General features: G+C 37.8%; 1 protein-coding gene and 1 pseudogene across 2 annotated transcripts in view; both read right to left on the bottom strand.

Annotated features, from left to right (window-relative positions):
- LOC124515297 (calcium-binding mitochondrial carrier protein SCaMC-1) overlaps positions 1-19,614 on the bottom strand; it is a 52,655-nt gene that overhangs the window by 23,956 nt on the left and 9,085 nt on the right. For both annotated transcript variants that reach the window (XM_047084068.1, XM_047084070.1), the window contains exons 2-4: positions 18,328-18,454; positions 14,057-14,144; positions 3,676-3,787 (exon numbers count right to left, since the gene is read on the bottom strand). In XM_047084068.1, the coding sequence (XP_046940024.1) occupies positions 3,676-3,787; positions 14,057-14,144; positions 18,328-18,454 (327 nt within the window). The remainder of the gene's footprint in view (positions 1-3,675; positions 3,788-14,056; positions 14,145-18,327; positions 18,455-19,614) is intronic.
- On the bottom strand, positions 8,385-10,844 carry LOC124515299 (segment polarity protein dishevelled homolog DVL-3-like; annotated as a pseudogene).

The following is a 19,614-nucleotide window of genomic DNA, read 5'->3' as shown; positions in this document are numbered from 1 at the left end:
CAATTTCCCTGATGAACATGGATGCAAAAATCCTCAACAAGATACTACTAGCCAAACAGATCCAACAATACATTAAAAGAATTATTCACCACGATCAAGTGGGATTTACCCCTGGGCTGCAGGGCTGGTTCAATATCTGCAAATCATATTAATAAAAGAAAGGACAAGAACCACATGATCCTCTCAATAGATGCTGAAAAAGCATTTGACAAAATACAGCATCCTTTCTTGGTAAAAAAAAAAAAAAAAAAAAAAAAAAAAAAACTCAAAAAAGTAGGATAGAAGGAACATACCACAAGATCATAAAAGCCATATATGAAAGACTCACCGCTAATATCATCCTCAATGGGGAAAAACCGAGAGCTTTCCCCTTAAGGCCAGGAACACGACAAGGATGTTCACTCTCACCACTGTTATTCAACGTAGTGTTGAAAGTCCTAGCCTTAGCAATCAGACAACACAAAGAAATAAAAGGCATCTAAATTGGCAAGGAGGAAGTCAAACTTTCGCTCTTTGCAGATGACATGATACTCTATGTGGAAAACCCAAAAGACTCCACCAAAAAATTTGCTAGAACTGATACATGAATTCAGCAAAGTCTCAGGGTACAAAATCAAAGCACAGAAATTGGTTGCGTTTCTATACACCAATAATGAAGCACAGAAAAAGAAATCAAGGAATTGATCCCTTTTACAATTGCACCAAAACCATAAAATACCTAGGAATAAACCTAACCAAAGAGGTGAAATATATATACACTGAAAACTATACAAAGCTTATGAAAGAAACTGAAGAAGAAACAAAAAAATGGAAAATTTTCCATGCTCCTGGATTGGAAGAACAAATATTGTTAAAATGTTGACATTACCCAAAGCAATCTACATATTCAAATCAAAATAACACCAGCATTCTTCACAGAGCTAGAACAAACAATCCTAAAATATGTATGGAACCAGAAAAGACCCCGAATAGCCAAAGTAATGTTGAAAAAGAAACGCAAACCTGAAGGCATCAAAATGCCAGACTTCAAGATGTATTACAAGGCTGTAATCATCAAGACAGTACGGTACTGGCACAAAAACAGAAACACAAATCAATGGAACAGAACAGAGAACCCAGAAATAGACCCACAAATGTATGGCCAACTAATCTTTGACAAAGCAGGAAAGAATATCCAATGGAATAAAGACAGTCTCTTTAGCAAATGGTGTTGGGAAAACTGGACAGCAAGATGCAGAAGAATGAACCTGGACCACTTTCTTACACCATACACAAAAATAAACTCAAAATGGATGAAAGACCTAAACGTTAAGACAGGAAGCCATCAAAATCCTAGAAGAAAAAGCAGGCAAAAACTTCTTTGACCTCAGATTCAGCAACTTCTTATTCAACATGTCTCTGAAGGCAAAGGAAAGAAAAGCAAAAATGAACTATTGGCACCTCATCAAAATAAAAAGTTTCAGCACAGCGAAAGAAACTATTAGCAAAACTAAAAACAACCAACAGAATAGGAGAAGATATTTGCAAATGACATATAAGATAAAGGATTGGTATCCAAAATCTATAAAGAACTTATCAAACTCAACACCCAAAATACAAAGAATCCAGTGAAGAAATGGGCAAAAGACACGAATAGACACTTTTCCAAAGAAGACATCCAGATAACTAACAGACACATGAAAAGATGCTCAACATCAATCATCATTAGGGAAATACAAGTCAAAACCACAATGAGATACCTGATACCGGTCAGAATGGCTAAAATTAATAACTCAGGCAATGACAGATGTTGGCGAGGATGTGGAGAAAGAGGATCTCTTTTGCACTGCTGGTGAGAATACAAACTGGTACAGCCACTCTGCAAAACAGTAAGGAGCTTTATCAAAAAATTAAAAATAGAACTACCCTATGACCCAGCAATTGCACTACTAGGTATTCATCCAAAAGATACAGGAGTGCTGATTTGAAGGGACACGTGTGTCCCAATGTTTATAGCAGCACTATCGACAATAGCCAAAGTATGGAAAGAACCCAAATGTCCATCGACTGATGAAGGGATAAAGAAGATGTGGTATATATCTACAATGGAATATTACTCAGTGATCAAAAAGAATGAAATGTTGCCATTTTCAACAATGTGGATGGAACCAGAGGGTATTATGCTAAGCGAAATTAGTCAGAATAAGACAAATATATTATTTCACACATATGTGGAATTTAAAAAACAAAACAGATGAACATAGGGGAAAGGAAGCAAAAATAAGATAAAAACAGAGTGGGAGACAAACCATAAGAGACTCTTAAATACAGAGAACAAACTGAGGGTTGCTTGCAGGATGTTGGGTGGTGGATGGGCTAAATGAGTGATGGGCATTAAGGAGGGCACTTGTCAGGATGGGCACTGAGTGTTACATGTCAGTGACGAATCACTAAATTCTATTCCTGAAATTATTATTATACTATATGTTAACTAACTTCAGGATTTAACTTAAAAAAGAAAAACAAATGCAAAAGCTGCAAAAATTTTCAAGTAAATATTTTAGTACAGTAGATTACTAGAAGAGAATAAAAATATTTAGAACTTTTTTATTCAAAAAAAAAGTACACTGAACTAATTTGAGCATATAGATAATTATAAATAGACTATCCACACTAAATGAAGTACAGTATCACTTCACAGGAAATGAAAGTTAACAGTAATTACAAATTTACAAAACCAAAAACTACAGCTTTCTTTCTTAATGATTCAGAACAACTTTTCTCTTCTTGGTCTAAGTTAGAATGAAAGATCAGCCTTTTGTCAAGTGTTGTGAATCCTTTTTAGCTACAGAAAGAAATTAGTTTGTCAATTCTTCAAAGATATTCCCTTTATCTCAAAATTCTAGCCACATTATTCTTTATACCATGATATATGCTATAGACCTGTAAATAAAAATTAAAGCTATATATGTGAACACTTCAAAACTCATCTGCTATACAGACTGTCTATAAATATTTTTATAGACTTGTCATTTAAAACATGCAACAAATTCTTTATAAAATTTAGCTAACAGGGAAATACTGTTTAAAAATAATCCTTCATCCTACTCACATCACCATAGATTAAAAATATAGCTTGAGATAAATTGAGTTCTATAATGATAGTATTTCTACAACTTTATTAGCTAAGTGCTTCTGGTGTAAAAGATTTTATAGGTAGGAGTGTAGGGATAAGAGGCTACACTATAGTAGTAACCCTCTCTTTCTTAATTTTACTATCAATAAAATGAATACATGACTATAGCCTCACCTGTTATCAACTATCTCCAAAGATACAGTAAGAGTCTGATTATGTAAATATAACTTCACATAAGTAGAAAATTTATCTAGGCAACTGAACTACTAATATATTTTCTATATTCATAGAAATGAGGCATTAATCATCAATCATTTTATAATGTTCTATTTAAGTTTAGGCATTGCTACCAGCAGCAATGTGAACCCTAGGCTTTATTTATTATGTATAAAATTTACTGAAATCCATGAATAAGCATAGCAGACAAACCCACTAGAAAAATTAAAATTCCTTCAGAGAGCTCCCATTGTTTTCGGGAGCAGATTTAACAATAATGTGAACTTCAGGGATGCCTGAGTGGCTCACAAAGAAGTATAATGTAATGCACATAGCATACTTACAGTAGAATGTTTCCAGAAACGGATAATTTCCTCAATGTCTGTAACAGGATTAAATAAGAAATAGTCCCTCCATTCATTCCAGTCTATTGTCATTGTCCCATCAGTATCAATACTGAAAATAAAAAGAAGCAAATTAAAAAACAAAATAAAATTTATAAGTAAAACATTATTGGCCATTTTGCAGAATGATAGTTTCTTTTCAAACTCAGTATTCTTATTAAAAAATTCCAGTTCACAATAATAGATTGTTGGAAATGGCAGCAAGTTTTTGATGTTCTGTTAGATAGTTTTAATCATTTAGATAAAGAAGGGTCCCAAAGTTAGAGAGCTCTCACTGAAGACTACTTTCGGCACTGTGTCAAACTCTAATCAGTGAGCTATCAAACACTAAAGCTTGAAGATTAAATATTGGGAGGGAAATGAATAGATTTATGATCTATCTTTTTTTCTTGCACTGGACCAGGAAGATATTCCTTTTTTTGTTTAAAGTGTTTATTTTTGAGAGAGAGAGAGAGAGAGAGAGAGGACAAGTAGAGGAGGGGCAGACAGGGAGACAGAGGATCCAAAATGGGCTCTGCATGGACAGCAGAGAGCCCGATGCAGGACTTGAATTTACGAACTGTGCGATCATGATGACCTGAGCTAAAGTCCAAAGCTTAACTAACTGAGCCACCCAGGTGCCCCAGAAAGATATTTCTTAACTCTCTGTTAAAATATTTGGATGTGATTTGGGAATATACGCAAAATATTCTATCAATTTCCTTCTCTAACTTCCTCAAAGCTAAGAAAATGAGCAGTATTTATAAAAAAAAAATCTAACTTGCTGATTGGGGCTTTTGAATCTTAAGAAATCTGGGTACCTCATCTTCAACATGTAACATTAATATACTGTAGTCTTAGATATTTGTCATTAACTTTTTGCTTGTTTTACAAGTGTCTTCATAGTGTGTCATTTAACCAGCTTTTTCCTAAGATCTACTCTGTTGCCTGCCAGGATTTTGATTGTTTTGTTCACTATCTATACTCAAGACCTAAAGAGGCTGGTACAAAGAAGGTGCTCATTTATTTGTTGAATTAATGAATGTCTCTGAAGAAAAGTTTGAGTGTCTCCTCCAAACTTTATATTTATTCTATAATTTGTGTGAAAATGATACATAAAGATGGCGGTCAAATAAAAAGTAATTTTCAGGCATTTATTATCATGTTTTCTAGTGCCAATTTCTAATTTTGACTTCCATGTGTGAAATTACACTTAAACTTCCATTTGTCTCAGCACATGGGTATTAACATTCCACATGTGCATGAGAGTCCTAGTTACTACTAATGTTTATAACATTGTTGTGGGCTGCAATACTTATAGCCACTATTTTCCATTTTAATGCAATTATTTATCATCTGACCCTACCCCTCCACCTCCCACACAGCCTTCATAAGTATCTTCCACAAGGCAAAGATTTTCGTTGATTTTGTTCACTGATATGACCCAAGTGTCTAGAACAGCCTAGCAGAGAGAATATTTACTGAATGAATACATGAATTCCAAATTCTGGAGCTTAAAGCCACAGAACACTGATAAACTTAAATAAAATAGTCTCATTGTGGTTTAAATCGCATTTCTCTTCAAATCACTAATGATGTCAACCATCCCTTACCATATTCATTTGCTATTCAGGTTTCCTTTTACTTGAAATGCCTGTTTGTCTTTTGCCCATTTTCCTACTACATTAAGTGCCTTTTTCTTTTATATGTACAGTTCTTTATATAGTTGATTCTTATACTTCAAGTTATAAATTAGCAGATACCTTCTCTTTGTTCACTTTGTTTATGGTATCTGTGAAAAGATGCTCTTAATTTTAATATAGCTGAATTTATCAATCTTTTTATTTGCACTACTGCCTTTTGTGTCTTTTTTTTTTTAAATAAATCCTTCCTTACATGAGATAAAGACATTTCCTTTTCTTCCTCTATAAGTATTCCCAGTTAACTTTGACATTTAGGTTGATTTTTGTGTCTGGCGTCAGGTAGGTATCCAGTTTCACATGTGTCTGCACGGACAACCAGATGCATTAGCCTCACATACTACATAGTCTCTCCTTTCCCTTTTCCTGTCTTCTGTGTGACAAATCCTAAATATGGATGGGTCTGATTCTGGGATATTATGTTCCACGTACCACCTTGGCTATCTGTGTACCACCACCACTGTCTTAACTATAGCTTAATAACAATCAGTATCTGGCAGAGCAGGTCCCTGCTTCTCACAGCTCTTCAGGAGTGTCTTGGTTATTCCTGGGCCTTTGCTCTTTGGTATAAATTTGATGCTCAGCTTGACAAGGTTCTTGACAAGTTTCAATGGCACTGAATCATTATCAATTTGGAAAAAGGTACAGCTTTTCTGTATCAAGTATTCTAAGAAAAGCCCAAAGCTAATATCATCCTAAATGGGGAAAAACTGAGAGCTCTCCCCCTGAGATCAGGAACAGGACACGGATGTCCACCCTCACCACTGTTATTTAACATAGTGTTGGAAGTCCTAGCATCCACAATCAGACAACAAAATGAAATAAAAGGCATCAAAATTGGCAAAGAAGTCAAACTTTCACTTTTCACAGACGACATGATACTCTACGTGGAAAACCCGACAGACTCCACCAAAAGTCTCCTAGAACTGATACATGAATTCAGCAAAGTCACAGGGTACAAAATCAATGTACCGAAATCAGTTGCATTTTTATACACCAATAATGAAGCAACAGAAAGAGAAATAAAGAAACTGATCCCATTTACAATTGCACCAAGAACCATAAAATACCTAGGAATAAACCTAACCAAAGATGTAAAAGATCTGTATGCTGAAAACTATACAAAGCTTATGAAGGAAATTGAAGAAGACACAAAGAAATGGAAAAACATTCCATGCTCATAGACTGGAAGAATAAATATTGTTAAAATGTCCATACTACCCAAAGCAATATACACATTCAATACAACTGCCATTCTTCTCAAAGCTAGAACAAACAATCCTAAATTTGTATGGAACCACAAAAGACCCCGAATAGCCAAAGTAATATTGAAGAAGAAAACAAAAGCGGGAAGCATCACAATCCCAGACTTTAGCCTCTATTACAAAGCTGTAATCATCAAGACAGTATGGTACTGGCACAAAACCAGACACATAGACCAATGGAATAGAATAGAGAACCCAAAATTGGACCCGCAAATGTATGGCCAACTAATCTTTGACAAAGCAGGAAAGACAGTCTCTTTAACAAATAGTGCTGGGAGAACTGGACAGCAACATGCAGAAGAATGAAACTAGACCACTTTCTTACACCATACACAAAAATAAACTCAAAATGGATAAAGGACCTGAATGTGAGACAGGAAACCATCAAAACCCTAGAGGAGAAAGCAGGAAAAAACCTCTTTGACCTCAGCCACAGCAATTTCTTACTTGACACATCTCCAAAGGCAAGGGAATTAAAAGCAAAAATGAACTATTGGGACCTCATTAAGATAAAAAGTTTCTGCACTGCAAAGGAAACAATCAACAAAACTAAAAGGCAACTGACGGAATGGGAAAAGACATTTGCAAATGACATATCGGATAAAGGACTAGTATCCAAAATCTATAAAGAACTCACCAAACTTCACACCCGAGAAACAAATAATCCAGTGAAGAAATGGGCAGAAGATATGAACAGACACTTGTGCAAAGAAGACATCCAGATGATCAACAGGCACATGAAATGATGCTCAACGTCATGCATCATCAGGGAAATACAAATCAACACCACACCAAGATACCACCTCATGCCGGTCAGAGTGGCTAAAATGAACAACTCAGGAAACAACAGAGGCTGGCAAGGATGTAGAGAAACAGGAACCCTCTTGCACTGTTGGTGGGAATGCAAACTGGTGCAGCCACCCTGGAAAATAGTGTGGAGGTTCCTAAAAAATTAAAAATAGAACTACCCTATGACCCAGCAATAGCACTGCTAGGAATTTACCCAAGGGATACATACAGGAGTGCTGATGCATAGGGGCACATGTACCCCAATGTTTATAGCAGCACTTTCAACAATAGCCAAATTATGGAAAGAGCCTAAATGTCCATCAACTGATGAGTGGATAAAGATGATGTAATTTATATATATAATGGAATACTACTTGGCAATGAGAAAGAATGAAATCTTGCCATTTGCAGCAACATGGATGGAACTGGAGAGTATTATGCTAAGTGAAATAAGCCAGTCAGAGAAAGACAGGTATCATGTTTTCACTCATATGTGGATCTTGAGAAACTTAACAGAAGACCATGGCGGAGGGGAAGGGGAAAAAAAAAGAGCTACAAACAGAGAGGGAGGGAGGCAAACTATAAGAGACTCTTAAGTACAGAGAACAAACTGAGGGTTGATGGAGGGTGGGGGAGAGGCGGAAGGGGGTGATGGGCAGTGAGGAGGGCACTCGTTGGGCTGAGCACTGGGTGCTGTATGGAAACCGATTTGACAATAAATTATATTTAAAAAAAAAGAAAAATCTAGACACTAATATCTTTTGAACTTAAAAGAAATTTTAAGTTGCTCTTTTAAAAGTATTGATTGTGGTACATTATGCTTTCTATGTACAGCTAATTTTTTTTTCTATACAGCTAGCAGATCACTAATATTTTCTCTAAAATATTTATATTTATATCATAAATGATGCTGGCCTATAATTTCCTTCTTTCATTAGTTGTCAGCCTTTGCTGTTAAAATTATAATGGCCTCACAGAATGGGTCAAATGCTGTTCTTGTACATTCTACATATATTTGTAGATCTGTTCTTTGATAGTTTATGAGAATCATCTAGGGCTAAAGTTTTCTTTATGGGAAAATTTTTAATTACTGGTGTAATGTGTTTGCTTAGGCACTGTTGGCTATTTCTTCTTGATTTAGTTTTGGTAAATTACATGTGTCTGCAAATTCTTCTATTTCATGTTTTCAAACTTATTAGCATAAAATTATCCATGATATTTTATTATCTTTGAAAAATTTCTGACATGTCTACTTACAATCAAACATTATTTATTTATATCTCATTTCTCTTTTTTTTTTATCAATCTCTCCAGAAGTTTGTCTTTTCCAATAACCAATGTTTGGTTTTGTTCATCCTATTACTATATCTCTACATTCTGTTTCCACTGCTTCCTTAATTATCTCCTCCTTCCTACCTTCTTTGAGAATATTCTGGTTTCTTCCTTTAAATTAGCACACTAATTTTCAGCCTTCATTCTTTTCTTTTGAATTTATTTGTTTATTTCCCTTTCAGGTACCAGACAAAGTAAAAAAGATGGAAGGATGAAGACAGGGACACGGCTGGCCCTGGGGTAGGAGTGGGATGGACGCGGGGGAGGGGCCCAGTTCACATCACATCTACAAAGAACTTACTAGGGTATCCCATGGCCATGCGGAAGGACTGTGTGCTAGTGGTCAGTTTGGTGGACATGGAGGCCAGGTCTTTGCCTGGAGGGTTCCTGGGGGCCCCAGGGCCATAGGTAGTGGAGGCATCATCAGCATGGGGGAACTGTATAGAAAGAAGGAATGCCATAGGGGGCCGTAGCTCAGATGTGTGCGGTGGCTGCACAGGCTGCTGGTCATTGAGTGCTGGCTGTGGCAGCTATGCTGACCGGGCGCTGGCTCCCACAGCCCCGCAGGCTACTGTGGATTGTGTGGTCCCACTCGCTGCTGTTGCCACCCAATTTCAGGTCCTTCTCCTTCCACCAGTCGCTGCCACTATGGTTGGAGCCACTGTTCCAGCTGTCTTCACTATACTGACTGCTAGCACTGCCCCCACCATAGCTGTACCCCAGCTCTGGGAAGCCCGGGTGCAGGTTGTAGGGATGCAAGGGCAGCAGGTACTGGTAAGGGAATCCATGGATCCAGGAGCAGCCCCCAGATGTGGCAAAGGGGCCCGGCATGTCCTAGTCAGAGGCTCTGCTGAAGCCATTGTAATCATGGAGGGACACGCTGACCATGTTGCCACAAAGGCTGCCAAAGATGTAGTAGCACTGCCCAGAGAAGTTGACCTTGTTGACAGTGTGGCGGATGAAGTCACTTTCAGCAGGCTGCTGGCATACTTGCTGGTCTCCTACCAGTCAGTGAAGCCTTCCACACTGTGGTACAGTCCCCCACATCCAAGCCAATGAAAGCACTGAGGATGGTAATCTGGAGCCACACGTGGCTAAGACCTCCAGCCCAGATTCTGGGGAGGCCATGGCTTTGATGATGGCAGCCATGTCACTGTGGATGGACAGGTGTAAGTGGTCCAGACGCTCTGTGTCGGGTTTGGAGCTGGTGATGGAAGAGCCAGTGGAGGTGATGGTGCTCAGGGAGGAGCTCATACCATACGTAGGAAAGGTGTTGGTCATGGCTGCAGTGTGGGAAACTCAGGCTGCAGGGTCAGTGGGTTGCATGGGCTTGCCCCTGGGCATTGTGAAGCAGCCACATGGACCTGGGTCCTACCACCTTGGCTACAGTCAGGGTGATGGGCCCGGTCTGTGCCCAGTCTCCAGAAGAACACGGACCGCATTGTCATTATTCATGTTCTCAAAGTTCATCCAGCTTGCCTGTAACAGCGTATCTCCTGGCATGACGTGTTTATCAGCAGCCAGAGCCCCAGCCTTCATGACAGAGCCAATGTAGATGCCTCCATCACCATGCTTGTTGCCTTGGCCCATAGTGAAGATGCCCAGAAAACTACTTTTCCAGGAGAGTGACTGTGATGATGTTGAGAGACATTGTGGAATCCATGAAGGACTCCTGATCTGCTGAAGGATCAGGACCACTCAAACTGCAAAACCTCCTGCTGCCACCACTAATGCTGGTCTTCTCATTCGGTATGAGGCACTGCCCTGCTCTGTGGAGCTGCTGAACCTGCAGGTGCAGTCATCCTCATCCGAATGGAAGAAGGTGGTCATCTCCACGTCACTGTTCATAAGGTGGATGGGCTATTCCAACCCCCTGGCTCTTGCCGCTGCTCCACCTTTGCAGTTCTGTTTACCTGGGTTGTGTGCTCTGGGCCATCCCTCCTTCATGGCCACTTATGCTGAGCAGACACCAGAGAGTCTGTCTCTGTGTCCCTGTCCAGGTTTTCCTGGCTGCCCCCAACAGCACAGAGTGGAAAGACAGGGCCGGGAGTCCCCAGAGTCCCATGCGCTCCATGGGCAGTGGCAGTTACAGTGGGTTGTCAGCACAGAAGGGAGCTAGCTCTGGGTGCAAGCCATCAGCGGACACCAACCTCAGCCAGGCACTGTTGTTCAACAGCTCCTCCTTCACCACTCCAAATCTGTGGTCCATAGCCTTGAAGAAGAACATAGAGCTGGTTCGCTGCAGAATGCCCTTCAAGTCCGCCAAGGTGATGCTCTCGGAGAGCAGGGGCAGCTCTGCTAGGTACCACATCTCCCGCCCATCCAGGTTGTAGATTATCTTGGTCTCCTCACGGGTCTGGCCTGGCAGCCCACGCACCCCTTGATAATTCTCTAATACAAGCTTTAAGGCTATAAAGTTCCCTCTAAGTACCACCTTAGCTATACCTCACAAGTTTTCATATGTGATATTCTTTCAAGTCGAAGTATCCTTGAATGTCTACTATGATTTCCTCTTTGACCCAAAAATTGAGAAGTATATACCATTTCCAAAACCAATGATATTTTTAGAACTTATTTCTGCTATTAACTTCTAAATACCTATATGTGGTCAAAGAAGATGGTCTTTGTGATATCAATTCCTTGAAATGTATTGAGCCTGGTTTTATGGACTACTATAAAATCAATTTTTATACATGCTCCATATGTACCTGAGAAAAAAATTTTTCTTTCTAATTTTTTGGTGCAAGGTTCTATTGCACACCCATTAAATCAAGCTTATTTATTTCTCTTCCATCTTGACTAAATTTTTTTTCTATGCTTGATCTAACAAGTACAGGGAGATCTATGTGAAAACTTCTCACTACTATGAAGGATTTGTCAATTTATCCCTGGAATTCTATCAACCAGCTTAAAATTGTATGTCTTTGTGAATTTTAAATGTGGTGACAGTTTATTTCCCACTAATGTTTTTTACCTTATAATTTTATCTGATATTAATTAGCTACAGCAGCTTGCACTTAGTTTGCAGGATTTTGTTTTACTTTTTCTTTCATCTGACAATCTTTCTGTTCAAACAAATCTTATGTTAATTTTTAGTTTGATATACATTAAAAATCCACTATAAGTAGAGAGCATAAAAATATAGTTTCATGCCACTGTGACATTAATATTTTTCAATGAGTGTATTCTGTCACAATACTACAAAAATATTGAAATTATTTGTCCCCACCATATTGTACACTAAACTGAGAAAATCCTGACCTATCAGAGGCAATAACCTTCTAACCTACTCTTCTCCCATGCTACACCTCCCAAAAAGATAACTTTATTTAACCTGCCCCATTTGGGAATGGAAGTGAAAAGAAAACAGGACCTAACATTTTTTCAGGGTACATTTTGACAGGGTTTTGTTGTATGTGAACTTATTTCTCCCGTCTTATCATTTGTTTTCTGTCTCATTTTTTTCTTTGAATTGTTTTCCTCCTTTCTTTGTTGAATTGCCTGAAACTAGTTTCTTCCTATACTTTCAAGGTTTACCTTGAATTTTTGCTAGATACATATAACAAAATCTAAAGATACTATTTGATCTCCCTCTTCTAAGAATAAGGATCTTAGAACAGTTTAAGACAAATTATTCTCTCTGGTCTCACTATTATTGTCTACTAATTCAGCGGTTCTTTTTCTTAAATCCCAGAAATTGTTCATTATTATTATATTCATGGCTGTTTCCAATGGGCCACTCCAACAGCTCATAGACCACTAGCTAAAAGAAAGACCACCAGTGGTCTGGAGAGGATTCTGAAAAGCACTGCCTGACCCATTTCCTGAGTGTGGTGTTCACACGCTTCCATGTCTGCACAGGTCTCTCCCTCTACCTAGAATGTCCTTCCCCCTACTCTTTTTCACTAGGATGACTTCTACTCATTCTTTAACACATTCTTCAATATTTTCTGAGGGCCCACTATTGCAAGGTGCTGAGTGTAGAACACTTAACAAGATGGAAGTGGTCTGTGCCCTCAAAGCTTACAGTGTAGCAGGAAAAACAGACACTGAACAGTAGCAAGTAATAGCTAATATTCATAGAGCATTTGCTAGGCATTGTTCTAAGCACTTCCCAAGTAAGTTCATTTAATCCTTAAAACAATCCTATATACTTTCTATTGTCTCCATCTTATAGACAGAGAGAGACTAAGTATTTTGTCCTAGGTCACAGGCGTGGTAAGTAAAACAGAATATAGTATTTCAACCCAGGCCTTCTAACTTCAGAAACTGTATTTCTAAACACTAAGCTATACAAATGAGCTTATGATTACAACCTGTAAGAGCGATGAACCAGCAACTTCATAAGTTGCACAAATAAATAAAACTGCTGTAGGGTGGAGGGGACTGATTTAGACAGGGTAGATCTCTCTGACTTGAAGACTGAAGTCAAACATACGGGAGGCATTTAGTCCCTTAAGCAGTGAGAATTACAAGTGAAAGGCTCCAAAGTTGGAAAAGACTTTTAGAGAATTAAAAGAACTGAAAGAAACATGGTGAAAGCAGAGTCATCAGATTTCATCCATGCCTAGTTGAACTTGCTCTTTGAAGCCACAGAGAATGGACAGAGTGGCAGGTGGGAATAGCACGGTAAACATTTAGAATCACTGTGGGGAATGGAAGACAAGGGTGGCCAGGAACACAGACACACAAAGCTTTAGCCTGAATGTTTAGTAGAGAATAAAGGCTGTGCATTTTAGGAGTACTAATCTATACAGTCTCATTTTTCTCTAGAAATGTTTAATAGCCCAAATGTTGGGGCAAAGAAGGCAACTGGTAGGATGGTTTGGGGATGGGAGAAAGGAGGAGTGAAAAAGTGGAAGGAAACGGATCAAGATATTGAGGAACCAGTGTAAACAAAGGGGCCAGAGATCCGTAAGTCAAAAAGCAAGTAGAGTGGGAGAAACACTACGTAAAATTTGGAAGAGGGGTCAGAAGGTAGGATACGGGTGTGTGAGACTTCAGTTTCACGCTTCTCGAACTGAGCCAGCCAGGCACACCCTCCACTCCTACGCTTTACACGTGTTCATACAAAATTAAAAGGAAGACAAAGTAAGATATTGAATGTACATGAGGAATGGTAAGATGTAGGGAGTTTTAAGCTATACTTAAAATGAAGATCTCTAATATAAGATATTAAAATCTTAAAAATAATAAAAAAACATAAAATTAACATCAAGGAACCCCCCACAATTGTCAGTAAGAGAAAGAGCTTACCTTTGAAGAATCAACTCTGCTTGTTGTTCAGAAATAGTTAGACCTAATGTCTGAAGAGACTGGACAATTTCAGAAGCCTCAATTACTCCTTTAAAAAATTAAAAAGAGCATAAACTCAGATTCAGAACTGATAAGGATCTTAGAAATCATGAATTTTACATCTCTCATTTAGTAATGGAAAGTCTTGGACTCAGTAAGGCAAAATTTTTATGAATCTAGGTGAGTTATAGGTTTGCTTAAATACACACTTCCACACCAGCTCAAAATTTAACAAATAGACTAAACAAGTACATAGACATTATTTCATTCAAAAATCATAAAGCCTCGTAGGTGAATAATGATATGCCATCTAAAGAAGAAAGCTTATGTGGCATGATCAAGTAGCATTAAGCAGCAGCAGAACTGAGATTCAAATCAAGACACTCTAACTTCGAAGTAAATTACATTAACTAGGATCTATTCATTTCACAACTTTGCACTTCTATACTTTGATAAATGAGTAGGCATCTCATATGCATAAAGATGCATTGCACTGGCTTAAAAAGAAGTAGAAAATGACCAAACGAAGCCCAAGAGTGGGGACTATTCCTTTGAGAAATCTGGCAGTAAAAATAAAGAAATCAGGGATAGTAGGACAGTGGAAGAAGGAAAATTATTATTATTAAAGAAATCAGAGCATGTTTATAGACAGAATGAGAGGACTATGAAGAAAGGAACAAAGAGAAAATAGAAGCAATAAACTGGAGCATTAAATACTACTTTCCCCTCAAGCAACTCACAGATTCATGATCCCAACATCGATATACATGAAATAGGATGAAACAAAACAAAGCATGAGAGGGTCCGATGCCAAACTAGTACTAATGGCAAAGTTCTCCAGGAAAAGAGGAGGACAAAAATGACTGTTAGCGATGAAAGGAAAGACTTCATCTAAGAGAAGGACTTTGAAGAAATCCCAGAATTCAGGGGCACCTGGGTGGCTCAGTTGAGCGTCTGACTTCAGTTCAGGTCATCATCTCGCAGTTCATGTGTTCAAACCCTGCATCAGGCTCTGTGATGACAGCTTGGAACCTGAAACCTGCCTTGGATTCTGTGTCTCCCTCTCTCTCTGCACCTCCCCCACTCATGCTCTGTGTGTCTCTCTCTCAAAAATAAATAAACATTAAAAAAAATTAATTAAAAAAAAAAGAAATCCCAGGATTTGGAGAGTTTTCCTGGAGAGAGGAAAAGAGAAACACGAGAATCTGAACAATGTAAGAACATCTATTTGTTAACAATGAAATTCCTTATATATCACTCTGAATATTCTCCTTTATTTTTCATTTTTTCTAACATTTATTTATTTTTGAGAGACAGAGCATGAGTTGGGAAGGGGCAGAGAGAGGGAGACACAGAACCTGACACAGGCTCCAGGCTGTCGGCACAGAGCCTGACGCAGGGCTTGAGCTCACAAATCATGAGATCATGACCTGAACGGCAGTCGGATGCTTAACCAACTAAGCCACCCAGGCACCCCTGAATGTTCCCCTTTATAATTGCACTCTTAAATACAGCCGATTCTCATTATTCATGGCAGTTATGTTCTACAAGTTCACTATAATCCCTGAATTATCAAATACTGAACCATTATTCCTATGGGAAATACAGGGGTAGGTTCCTGTGAGCCTCTGATCACAATATTTTCACCAATCAATACAAAGCCTTGTCAATATAAAACCTTGTTATATGTGTATATAAATATATGGTACTACATAATACCATATTATATTGTTGATTCAATACCAATTGAACTCATGGCTATTAGTACTACAACTCATGCCTGAATGAAGTTTATCTAATATACATATTTTCTTCCTAAGGCACATCACAGCCTTCTTGCATTCAGGAATGCTAGACAGCACTTCAGCACCATGCTTGGGAGCCACTTTGAACAGCAAAATCACCAACAAAAAGCACAAAAATGCAAAAAACAAAAACAAAAAACCATGGCACTAAGTAGACTGCAGAAGGACACTTGTCTACAGTAGGAGTGCTAAAACAAGAAAGCAGAGCATCACTTTCTTCTCAGCTAGAAATGTGCTCGTCAAGCAAATGAAATTTGTTGCTACTCTGCACATGTCCGTGAAGGACTGAAAAAATGCTGTAAGCATTGATTTTGGAATTACTTCTAGAGTTAAATTTTAGCAAGTAGACAAATTCTCAAATATAGAACCCACAAATGAGGAAAGACTATGCTTTGCTTTAAGAGGTCTGATAAACAGGGGTGCCTGGGTGGCTCAGATGGTTAGGCAGCTGACTCTTGATTTTGGCTCAGGTCATGATCTCGTGGTTTGTGGGTTTGAGCCCTGCATCAGGCTCTGCACTGACAGGGCGGAGTCTGCTTGGGATTCTCTTTCTGACCCTCCCCCACTTCACTAGCTCTCTCTCAAAATAAATAAATGAACTTTAAATATATATATATATATATATATATATATATATATATATATGAGAATAGAGTCTCCAGAGTCTATTAAAAAAAAGAAGCCTGATAAACACAAATATGAACTTACAATAAGAAACTATTTCAAAATCTACAAACAAGATAAATTAAGGGAAAACTGTTTTCATTTACTACAAATGTACCATAAAATTTCACCTTTAATTATTTCCTCTGGATCATTTAGAATTTTCTGGAATGGACAACTGATATGTGCACAACTTACATACTGGGATGATTCACCTCTGCTTATCTGGCAGATGATCCTGAGGGGGTTCCATCTCCCAGCTACTGCCTGCCTTAACACTATACACACAGTCCTACCTATTTGACTGAACTGTAATGGGTTCAACATAGGATGAATGTTTGTAGAGAAGTAAAGCTCATAGTAAGAACTGCATTTTGCTAAAAGATTGGACTAAGGCTAGACTTGGGGACATATAATGTGTAAGGCTTAGAGGAGAAGGTAACAAATGTTCGAATCGGACTGGTTTCCACCACAAACTCAGCTTCTTAGATGACTGTCACAGACTTGAACCATCATCAAATTCATTCAAAGGTTTAGTTGTTTGAAGAAACTTGCTTTATGCCTAACTAAAGTTTATATTCAGTATAAACGAGGGGCCAACAAACTATGACCTTCCAGCCAAATGAGGCCTGTTGCCTGCTTTTATAAATAAAGTTTTATTGGAACACAGTCATGTCCATTCATTTACATTCTGTCTAGAGCTGTTTTTGCATTATGACAGCAAAGGTGAGTAGCTGCAACTGAGACCACATGGCCCACAAAGCAAAAATATTTACCCACTGACCTTTTACCAAAAAAATTGCCCACCCCAACTGTGAACTATATTTTCTCCTCAATATATTTAATGTGTTTCTTGAATAACAAGTCTGTGAATTAAATGGCCCTGACTACTCATATATAGGAAGGGGTTTGAGGATCCATTTCAGTTTTTTTTATTGTTTCTTATGCATTATAATTTTTAAAAAATAAATTCTCACTTCCTATCAAAGGCTGCCTTGAGTGATAAGGGTTTCATGACCCCTCCCTTTCTCCTACTGTGGCACTTGTTTTTGCTCTACACACTGGGACTCCATTAACTCCAAACTATTAATCTAAATAGTGAAAGCATAATTCCAGTCAGAAGATACATATTTAGGGGCACCCGGCTGGCTCAGTTAGTAGAGCATGCAATTCTTCATCTCAGGGTGGTGAGTTCGAGCCCCACACTGGAGGTAGAATTCACTTAATTATAAAAGAAAAGAAGACACATATTTAAATGTCTATCTAGTACTTTTCCCCAATTTCCATGATCTGAGAACAGTTGCTCTAAATTAATTCTTTCAAAAGACTATTAAATGTAAGACAATTTGAAATTTTTTTTAAATTTCAGAATATATAACATTTTATATTTAGAATATATTTAACATTTTAAATTGTAGAATATATATGAATAAAAATAAATATCTCTTGCCCAGAGAGCAAGGAAACATAACTATTTTTAATCTATAACTTTAAGTCAAATTGGCATAATACTCCATAGTGAACATCTTATAAACCGCCCTACTCAGTTTTTAATTCAGTAGACAAAGCTATGTCTTTGTCTTTTCTTCACTAAGACATAAATCCTATAGAAAATCACTTCACTAAGAAAAACAAGTACACACACACTATTAACAACTGTTTGCCAAATAAAAAAAGAGAGACCAAAAACACATTGTTTTATACTGTTGGAAGTATGAGAAGGGCTTCTTCATAGCTGGTGATGAATAGAAAATAAAGACACACCATCATTATTTTTGTCCAAACTCTTAAATGCCAATTTCATTTTTTTCTCATGGTCTTTAAGGTACTGCATAAATTCTTCAAAATCCAGCTTCCCATCTTTGTTGATATCACCAGTAGTTAAGATTTTCTACAAAAAAAAGAAAAAAAAGAGTTTTAAATAGGCTAAACTGCAAAATTATTTGGACATACAAACACTTTGAGCAGATTGCCTATTTTCCAGAAGACATGCATTTTATAAACTCCAAGATAAAAAACACACACCTGACTTAGTATAGGATTTAAATGTCTAATATAGTGTTTTTCCCTTTGATTTCCAAAATTAAATAATCTTTTCCTAAAAATGATCCTTATAAAAAGCTGTCATATCAAACTATCTATCTCTATTAATACAAATCATTGCTTTTGAGAAAGAAATAAAATTATGTTATTTGATATTACAAACAAGCCTTCTACTACCACCATTCAAAATATAAACCTTCTGCCTGTTAAGACACTCATAATCACCCACTCAAAGCTTATAGACTCTATTAGTTTAATGGTCACACTTTGTGGAGAAAATAACGTCTCATTGTGAAATAATGCCTCGTTGCAGAATGTGAAATGGCCAGACCTCCAAGCTTTGGACTCAAAGAAAAGGATCTGAACTCCATAAGATGTAACAAAAGCCTGGAGGAACATTTATGATTTTAAATGCATAATTTGAAGGGCACCTGGGTGGGTCAGTTGGTTAAGCGTCCAACTTTGGCTGAGGTCATGATCTTGTGGTTCGTGGGTTCGTGAGCTGTGTTGACAGCTCAGAGCCTGGAGCCTGCTTTGGATTCTGTGCCTCCCTCTCTCTCTGCCCCTAACCCACTCGCATTCTGTCTCTGTCTCTCTCAAAAATAAATAAACATTAAAAAAAATAAGTAAACATTTTTTTTAAAAAAAGAAAGAATTCTGAGTGCACTAGGGTAAAATTATACAGGTGAGCTGAAGCCTTGAACAAATGGGTAATAATTTACCAGGCATAAAAGAGGGAGTGAGAGCAATGCCAAGCAGAGAAAAGAAAATAAAGAGACAAGTGTCCATGGTTGTGGCCCAATCAGGGAAACAGAATGTTGGGGTTTGGGAAGAAGACTAACAGGTAGACTGCTACCAAGATGGAATGGGTATTTTATGCCTTAAGAAAGACTTTTTCCATTTTTTTCATTCTTTCCAAAATAAAGATGTCATCCCTTGAGGGATAAGATTTTAGAATATAAGGAGAAAAAAGATACAGATGTTACATATTTTAGAACATTTGACATA

The sequence above is a fragment of the Lynx rufus genome, unplaced genomic scaffold, assembly GCF_022079265.1.
Source record: "Lynx rufus isolate CCGP_SWC_20201006 ecotype Redwood Valley unplaced genomic scaffold, mLynRuf1.p SCAF_2, whole genome shotgun sequence".
Lineage (NCBI taxonomy): Eukaryota > Metazoa > Chordata > Mammalia > Carnivora > Felidae > Lynx > Lynx rufus.
This window is presented reverse-complemented; position numbering and strand designations above follow the sequence as displayed.